Source organism: Ixodes scapularis, unplaced genomic scaffold, assembly GCF_016920785.2.
Source record: "Ixodes scapularis isolate PalLabHiFi unplaced genomic scaffold, ASM1692078v2 PGA_scaffold10__122_contigs__length_95168666, whole genome shotgun sequence".
Taxonomy (NCBI): domain Eukaryota; kingdom Metazoa; phylum Arthropoda; class Arachnida; order Ixodida; family Ixodidae; genus Ixodes; species Ixodes scapularis.
In genome coordinates this window covers 79,007,368-79,017,140 of record NW_024609836.1, presented here as the reverse complement: position 1 = coordinate 79,017,140, position 9,773 = coordinate 79,007,368, and the positions used below count along the sequence as shown (strand labels likewise).

General features: G+C 41.7%; 1 protein-coding gene across 1 annotated transcript; it reads left to right on the top strand.

Moving 5' to 3' along the window:
* The first annotated feature begins 4,581 nt into the window (after nucleotides 1-4,581).
* On the top strand, nucleotides 4,582-7,573 carry LOC120846777. The gene is made up of 3 exons (XM_040218652.1): nucleotides 4,582-4,648; nucleotides 5,719-5,883; nucleotides 7,428-7,573. Exons 1-3 carry the CDS (start codon nucleotides 4,582-4,584, stop codon nucleotides 7,571-7,573), a joined length of 378 nt encoding a protein of 125 aa, XP_040074586.1.
* The last annotated feature ends 2,200 nt before the right edge of the window (nucleotides 7,574-9,773 follow it).

Below are 9,773 nucleotides of genomic sequence, written 5' to 3'. Positions count from 1 at the left end.
ATGGCAAATGAGGCGTCAATTTTGTTCGGATGAACGTGCGGATAAAGGGGTGCTCATGCTCTCGCAAAAAAAAAAAAAAAAAAAAAAAACATGGCACGAGTTGTTTGACAAATAAACGGGACAGCCCAACCCCTCCGTGACGTACCCTGTGAAAGAGGTTGTCTCGCCTTATGCGTTCGCCATTCGATCTCAAGATCAACACAGCAAAAGCACGGCGAAACTTATGAGCATTAACACGGCTACAATATATGGACATCTTGTAAACCCTGAGATGGGGAACGATAAAAAAAGGGACGAACACAACAAAATCTTGTTGATTTTGTTGTGTTCGTCCGTTTTTTTTTTATCGTTCTCCATTTTAGGGTTTACAAGAAGTCGATTAATTCCCAGCTCGCCTGCACTCTCTCACTGCTCACAATATATGGCTTGCAATACATACCAAACCTTTGAAATCATTAATATATTGCAAACTGTCGGCATAGCAAAGATGGACACATCACGACTTTTTCAAACGAGAAGCGCGGCTGTCCGGGAGGGTGGCGAACCCCGACCAAAAGGATTTGCTCTCGCGGTACGAATTGAAAGGCACACCGAGGTATGCGCAGGGCACGCAGTCCCAGCTAACGCCTTCGTGCTCTGAAGGCTTTGTGGCACATGCGCCGTGCCAAAAACCACTGCACTTGCCCCTATTAATAGCTACGCCGGTAGCTTCACAGAAAGATTTCGGCAAAGCAACCTTGGCACTGACACTTCGCTTATCACTGGAAAACACTGCTTTCGCGTTCCACTCTTGAAGGCGAAGCCCTTAAGCGTCCTCCGAGTTTTCTTTACATTTCACCAATTTTTATATCGTAATACACGCCAAAACAGCCCAAACAAATTTCTAATGATTTTGTGAAAAAGAAAAAAAAAAACAGTAGGTATAATTTTTCGATGCCCAAAACCAATTTTTTTAAATTTCTTTCTTTTGACCTCAGAGGTTTCATGTATTCATACTGTCAATAAATGAATGCACTACTTCGAAAACCTCTGCTGTAAATCCCAGCGCGATAATCCCAACGTGGAAACACGTAAAAATGCTCAGATTGACGTCAAATATTTCAGGGAGGTTCCTGTAAACAAAATAAAATAATGTATCTGAAAAGAAAATTTTGTACATTTCGGTCTTGGTGGTAATTGAACCCAGGGCTATGGGGTACGAGACGGCCATGCTTCCCCGACACAACGGCGGCTCCACTATTTTGGCTGACTCAAGGTGCGCCTAGAACGTGTCAAACGGAAGCGTTTCACCAATGCCTTCGAATTTCCACACGCAATCAGTCTTAATTGTATCTGACGCATTTTGGGTGCAATGAAGAGGGGAACAGCGATATTAAGAGGTTGTGGATGATATCTTGTTGTGTGCGCTTGTTAGTTCTCCGCTAGAAAACGTCGTGAGTTGTAAAAACGTAAAGCCGGAATTGATATTTTCAACAGCAAGATCAACGGAAGTAATTTTGCCGTTCTTAGATGTTAAACCAATCAAGGAAGGAGGCCTCGGCTGGGAGTATGGGAAACTCAGTCGAAGCTACCGTTGTGCTTTACAAGTTGCCACGCCAAATCACAGAAGAGGGGAGTTGTGATGTCCGGGTTGCACAATACTTCGAGGAAATTACGTGGGGATTTTGTAAATTCCGCATCGGGAAGTTATATTTAAAGTTAAGTATAGCGGCGAATAATTACGCATTTATGTCAAATATATTTTGGAAGCTAAGCTTTCCTCTTAGTGGGCCACAGACAAGCACTAATCCACTGGAGAACGTCGTCGAATTATGTCCTTTTTAAAGCGGTTTCTCACAACATGAAGGTAGTTGCGGAGCCGTTTGACGTATGAGTGGACTTTAATCTCAATTACAAGCTAAGCACGCTGACGATATTCACGGCAGAAAATCGAAGATGTGTAAAAGAGCCCAAGGAAGGAAAAGTAAAGTGCGAGGAGGAGTGGTCGAGAATATTTCCTTGGAGAGCGGGCGTTCCTAGGGGGGACAGACTAAGCGATGCATTAACATTTTGGCATCTCAGCATGAAAAAGCGGTAACATCAAGCTTCCAAAATCAAAAAAGAGCAAAACGTTTCAAAGTATTCAATGGTCGTGTCTTGGTGAGAAAGCAATTGAAAGTCGTAGTGAACGGAAATGACAATGCGAAAATAGTTCTGTTTGAAACCACTATAATACACAGTAAGCCAAATTGTATTAGCGATCCGTGAACCGTTCTTTACCAATCAACGATTTTATATTTATGTTGCGATAGCGGTCCAGTGTTTCTGTTTTCTCTTTCTTCAACTTCCTAAATCTTATGTTCCTTGATGTATTTAGCCTATGTTGCATTATAATTATTTCATTTAAGATACTGTTATAGTTGTATGTGTGCCTCGTTTTCTCAAGTGGTTTCTAACGAACAACAGATAAGCCTGTTGTTCGTTAGAAACCAAGGCTTACGGGGACACTGTGCAATACACAGTAGGTGAGCATATGACGGTTGCGATGGGATTAAACTAAACCAGTCAGTCGGCACTGTTGGTACATTTCAAGGTTGTGAACGGGGAAGGCTGTGGGGATGTAATTTGGGTGTAACCTGTTGTGATAACGTCTGGCTTCCTACGTCTTAAGGTCGGTAGTGTCTCGACTTTATAAACAAGAACATGAAAATAAACGTAGCAGTAGTGTTTTGAGACCTGCGTGTGTGTGTTCTCGACGTTTATTTTTCCTAGTGTCGAGTGTTCAATAATATTTTAGTAGTGTTAAATTGCTTTGCCACCTATCGGAGGACAGCGCGGCAGGTATTGGTCACGAGCCCCAGCGTCTGCCTTAAGTTGGGAGTCGTGTTCACACTGACCGAACACGAGTCTCCGTCGAACACTAACGCAGCACACGTGGTTTATGTTACGTGATTATGGTCCAGATATTTGTAGAAACCAAAGCTTAAAGGAATGAAAAACACCTGTTGTCCGAACGTGAATATAAACTTAAAACCTCTACGCCGAGAAGCCTCTGGTAAATTAAAACAGAAATATTCATAAACGAATACCGCTATGAAGCTATTTACCAGAAGAAAGCGCAGTTTTCTGAAGTTTTCATTTATTTTTTACATATTGCGATATTCTCCAGCATTACCACTCAGTGACGTTCATGAAACCCGCACGAACGAATCGCTCCACTTTAATTTCCAGCTTCTCTAAGATTTTTAGCAAGCCGACTGGGAAGCTTATCCAAGCGATGGAAGAAAAAACGAGCTTCCAGCACGACGTCAGACAATAATATCGGACATAAAACAAATCGCATCGGAGTTAAAAAACAGTTTTCTAAAACTCTTGGCCGAATTATCTTGTCGGAGCTGGTATTTAGCGCAAACCACTTCACGTTTCGAAGGCTTAGGCTGTATCCGTCCATCCAACCATTCATCGTTAGCAATAAAACACGCATCATGTGGCTCCTATTTAGCGCTATATTTATGTTTAAAGCGTATATTACTTGAGATTTTTTGTGATATTGTTACTTAGTAGAATTCAAATTCTATAAATTGTTCTAGAGCCTATTATGAATATCACTTAACCTTATCACATTGCCCACCGGCCTTAACCTTCGTATTCAGTAGAGCTATTTCTCTCGTTGATTTCAAGGAAGAATAACAGCAAATTCCCAATTTAGATTAAACTAAAAGAATTATTGCATATATATATATATATATATATTTGTTGCATTTCTCGCCAGTTTAATTTATTTCTTCCGAAGGATACATAATATATCTTAAGAAGAGAACGAAGTTAAATATATACCAATATATATTTTTGCAGTCTTCTTTAAATCATTGATGCTTCTAAATGTATTAAACACTCTATCAACATTCTTGCTGGCAGCAGTTTACATGTTTTCAAAAATCAGTGTGCATAAAAGTTCATATCAACAATTTATTACGCGAGATTTTGAGGATAAATATTGAGCGATAACTAGGAAACAATATTCGTGTGATTAATCTGAACGGATCCAGTCAGGACAATTACGCTTTACTACACTTTGATCAAATATAAACAAAGTTTAACGAAAATGTTTGACTATTTTTTTGCCTAGAGACTCTACGTCATCGGCAAGGCATACAACTTAGGATTCCCTTCCCAGGGAACACAGGCATTGTTATTATACGCACATGCTGGCTGATATCGTTCGTCATGTACAAAGAAAAAAAGATTTATAACTTTTTAATCTTTATTTTTATTGTGAAGCTTTATTTTATTATCCTTCAAAATGTTTTCCCTAAAAAAAATTAAAAAAGTAGAATGACTTTAGCAGGTGGGATTAAATACCTGCAGCGTGTGACGCAAACATTATTTTCACTTTTACAGATTGTCAGCGTGATATCCAATTGTTGTAAATATTTCCAAGTCACAGACTTCTAGAACAGAGCGTGTGAAGGGCATTGTCCCTCTGTATGAAGAAAAAAACAAAAAAGAAACTATGAATCTTTGACTTTTTCTTTGCGGGTGGATCCCTATAAATACACACTCAGAAATCGCTAACCACATCTTCGGCATCTACCGTCCAAGATGAAGGCAACCATTGCAGCCCTTTGCTTCCTAGCTTCAGCAGTGTGTGTCATTGCGCTGCTGCCTGGTAAGTCTCTTCCCCAATTGTTTTGCATTATTTAAGAACTTTGTATTCTAATATAGAGTCTGCTCGAGCTTGCCATCGCCATCCCAGTTGTCAGGCTTTTCTATCACGCGTCATATTTGATTACAATTCACATCAATAACGATTAAATGTCGTATGCCTCGGCCAAATGCTGACTGATCAAAATTGTGCTTTACAAAATAGTCTTCGTCTTTAGTTGCATAGACCTCTCGTATAAAAAAAAGTGAGGAGTTCACGAGGGCATGGGTATGTATGTGTGTATATATATATATATATATATATATATATATATATATATATAATTCAATATTCACCTTCTCCCCTCTTCGTTCGCAATATTACTACGGCTACAGTTGTCAATCTTCACTCATTCCCATTATATATATCAGGCACGTAGCCAGGGGGGTGGCCCATGGGGCCCGGGCCTCTCCCCCGAAAGCTTCCATTTTGCTGGGACCTCGTCTCCCCCCTCCCCCTTATGCAGGATTTTGTCATGGGCGCCCCCCCCCCCCCAAAAAACAAAAGCCTGGCTACGTGCCTGATATATATATATATATTTATATATATTGTTTGCCTGGTTTATTTGGACCATTCCCTAAAGAATTATCCCTCCTCCCCGTTTCATCATCCATGATGGCAGCGTAAATCTCAAGGAGACCCCGCATTTAAAAGTTTTGATTGCAGGTACATTAAATTGCCTATTAAAAAAGGAAAAAAACTATTAGAATACTCGTTCATGTTTTCGTAAATTAATGTGAATTTTAATTCAATCTTCACTTGAATACTGCTATTACACACCCGGACATTCCTTTTTTAAAGGTAATATCGGAGTGAAAATTCGAGGCAGTGTTCAGTTTTTTACCATATATTACTGAGAGGCTTGGTCAAAGGTTCTTCATCTGGTATCTTTTATCAGCAACAGTGACGAGTCTTACATTTCTACCTAAATATAAAACTTGGTGGAAAAGTGATCATCCGTAATTGTTTCTATATTAAAGATGTGTATATAATGATTTTATTAATCTTTGATGCTTTATCGAACCTTTCTGCAGAGAGTGTCTGCAGGGCACCCCATGCTATCTCATCTTGCGCCGGGACTGCTAAAACAATGTGGTACTTTGACAAGAACTCCAACAAATGCGTGTCATACACCGGATGTGGTAAGGGTTATAACGACTTCGGATCCGAAGAGTGCTGCAAAGATTCGTGCCCATACGGTAAGTTTTTGTTTTTTTTTCGTTTTTCAAAGCGGGTAACAAACGAAACCGATATTCCGTAATGGAGCTTTACGGTGTGTGACGCAGCAAACAAAATCCACGCTTACGCGAATTTTAAAACACTTCCTTACGCTTCCTGTCAACAAAATGGCTATTAGCGCCTAGATGTCTCGGTGGCGCCTTCTTGTGGCTTCCATCCGTGACATCACGTCCAGCCGTGCCTAGCCGTGACGTCACTAGATGCGATCCAGGCTACGTGCCATCACTTCAGACGAAAGGTTTGATTGTGTGTAATAAAGCCCATGTGAAGTTAGGAGCTCTCGCATTCTCAAAGAAATACTGTCAAAGTTCACATTATGACACTGCCATTTATGTCCGTGGTTTGGGCAATCATGAAAAGCCGATCACAGTGACGCTTTCGGTCGAGCACGTTGCTAATAATAGGTGAAGATTGAGTGCAGTCTTGAAAATCATAACCACTTTATTATGTTGTAAATGTTTGCTATCTCAGTAAAATACTACCTTATTAGTGTTCAACGAAATGCTAGTAATCCACTTGTATATGGGGAGAGGGGAATACGAAAAACAGAATATTTATAGTTTTAAATGTTGATATCTTAAATCATAAATCAAATCTTGATTATCATTAATATTGTTTGAGGCCTATTGTTAAAACAGTTTTTGCTACAACTGCTGAAGCTCACTTACATGAAAATGATCTAATCAGAATCGGGTACCAAATATTGAAGTCCGAAAGCCATAAGAAGGCTATAATGGCTACCAATTCCAACCGGCATGTTTGAACAAAATATTGTGAGTGTTAAGGGGTTTCTCGTATAAGCCCTCTAATAATTCTGGTTATTTTTTTATGTAATTGAAGTCAAGAAAGCAAATTAATATCAAAAATATAAACGCAGTTTTACGCCTAATCTAAGTTGTTTTCCAGCAGAGGAAATCACAAGTTCTAGCCATCAAGGCGCTGAAAGCATACTCGCCAATGATTCAGTAACACTCGCCAAGCAATGTCGCGAGTTAAACAAAACCATATCTGCCAGACGAGCAGGCACGTCATATGTTTATTGTAAACTGTATCATGCAATCTAAAGTCTTTGGAGTCAAGTGTGTGCCTTTATGCTATTGTCATACTTATATAGATAGTCCTTTGCCTATGAATCTCCACTAAAACAGAAATTTTGACGAGCATATGTTTCAATCTCGACATCGCGATAGGCACTTGCGACTGAGAGCTTATGTTATTCCAAGTTAAATAAAGATAACCGCTTTTGTATTATTACCTTACCCATGGATGTTACTCTCATTGCTTGTATTTCTGCGCTTCAGGTTTTAAGCTGTCTCATATGCCAATTAGCTCACTTGCATCTTTCTTCTTCTAGTTCTAATGTACCGTATTTAACAGTCACACTTACAGATGCATTCGTTAAAGCTCCACGTCTAGTATCGGTGTACTCGCGGAGTATTCACCCTGCAGCCTAATTTAGCAAATGTTAACACTGTATTAATCTTCAAATCCGCGATCTTCATAGCGTTGTACACGTTTCAAGAGAAACTTAATCACATTTCCCCTTTCAGGGTCAAACTAAATGCCCAGCCGTTGACTAAGGAGAACATGGGTGATCTAGCGGCAGTAACGCCCGACGAAGCGCTTAAACCTAATAAAATAAAGCATTAAACAAGTACTGTCTTTTTTCTGTTGTTTAATATGCACGCATTGGTATGCGATAAATAATTAGACCGATTCCGGGCGAAACCACAACGAAAGAAATAAAGCTAATAAAAATTTACACTAGCTAGATCATGCTTACAAATGCCTGAAAACACAGAATGTGTAGAGCTACTATGCTTGAAGGGATTATTGCACATGCTGCCTGTGTGTGATTACGCTAGCGCAACCACAAACTTCATGGGCATCGCAGTTCAACGCATTCTGTGACCCCGGTCTTTGTCAGCGCGATACAGCTGATGTCACTGACAGCTCAAGAAACACAAGGCTTTGTTCTTTTTGTTCCCGCTTCTTGCTTCGTGATACGTTTTTAAAGCGACAGCTTTAGGGGCGAAGCGTTACAGAGATTTCGTCCACGTGGGCTCTCGTCGGCGAAATTAGGGAAAAATGTTGTTCTCTCCCCTCTTGGCGCGTGGAGAGGGAAGTCGGAACTTTCCGCCGGCCGTGCCGCGCAAAGAGAGCAGAGAGGGCTGCCCTTGCGTCCCGCCAAAAATGCCACGACGAATTGAAAATCTTCGTGTCGTCTGCTTGAAACACTTGTTTTGAAACATTACTTGCGTTATGGGGAATCCTACTTTGGCAGTATTCAGCCACTACACGTAATGTTGGGTGGTTTTAGAAGTTTCCACTTCCCTTGCACACATACTTCACGGATAATCGAAGAATGGTAGCGGTCGTCACCGGCACTCAGGACGCCAACCCTGACGACTATGAGAATTTACCACGTCGCCTTTCCGTCCTCAAGTACATAAGCGAAGCCGCCATTTCACCCGCAATGCGGACACCTTGCCAGACCTATCGCCTTTCGTTTTATTGCACATCATGATAGAAAAATATGACTTTTTGTCTACAGCTAAGAGAGCGATTACCCGTTGAGGCGCATCTCCATCAAGGCTGTATAAACATAAAGTGCAAACCAATTGCACGAAAAGGAAAAGGAAGAAGAAGCCAACTGGGCGTAAGACGTGTCTTTTCGATCGTCCGAAAGCCAGCCGGACCAGTGGCACACACCATGTCTTCGATAGACATGGTGCTCAGGCTGCTCAGTTACAAGCTGGACGGCAAGCTGAAAGACTCCAAGGCCCGCTTTCGTAAAGACCGCCGCTCGGCCAACACTGGAGCCAACACCTGGAGCCCGCCCGCGGGGGTGATGGATTCCCTGCGTCGCCGGTAATTCGGCCGGCTACTATGCAAGTCGGACACGCGAGGAGCCCACTCCAGGTGCTTGAGACCGGCCTGCTAGAAGTAAGCAGCCAATGGCAGCACCGCGAAGACCACAACCGCGAAGAATGCTGTTAGGCCTAAAACACATATCCTAATCATCAGCACTTTCATCTTGTATATTACATCATCACATAATCCCCTTCACTAGACGCGGCACCGCGGGCCTCCTTGGTACGGGCTGTTGCCTTTCTGTGGTGCCGCGGCTCTCCTGAGCAAATAAAGACTATTACTATTACAATTTTTTTTTCTGTAAAAGTTCTTTCTGACGAAGGCCGGACTCCGGCCGAAACGTCGAAGAATAAATCGTACGCTGTTGCTGTTTTCACCAAGGGTTTTCTTCTTCTCAGTTATGTACATCGTTCGCCAAAAATATTCGCGGCTTATTTTTTATTTTAAATTATAATATGGGCTACAGCGCGTAAAACATGGTATCTTCAAACTTGCCCAGCTTTAACTCACATCTGGGCTGGGGAGCTTCTTTGGATGTCCAAAAACTGGCCAGCGTGGAGCTGTCCTGTTCACTCGGTATTGACAGCAGACCAGACACTATGCGCGCTTTACTCCAATCGTGCCTCCGTTTAGGGTCACGTGACTACAGTCTCGAAGCTGGTGATAACTCAGAACACGGCACCTGCCTGAAGCAGGTCAGACATTGCATCCACCGCACTTTCAACCGCGGGTCGAACTTTCAAGAGGATACAGGTGACACATCCTCTCGTCGTGTTCTTTATTAGTATGCCCCTGAAGATTAGTTTTTGTTAGCGTACCCAAGTTCCTTCCCTCTTTTTCTCTCTCTTACTAAACTGAAAGCGGGGTAAAACGTTCGCACTAGCAGGACTAATAAACCGTACACTGTTTGTCACTTCACTCCGCTTTCTGTGCGCATGTACCGGGAAGAGCGTGATCACGTGGTTTTACAGATGAC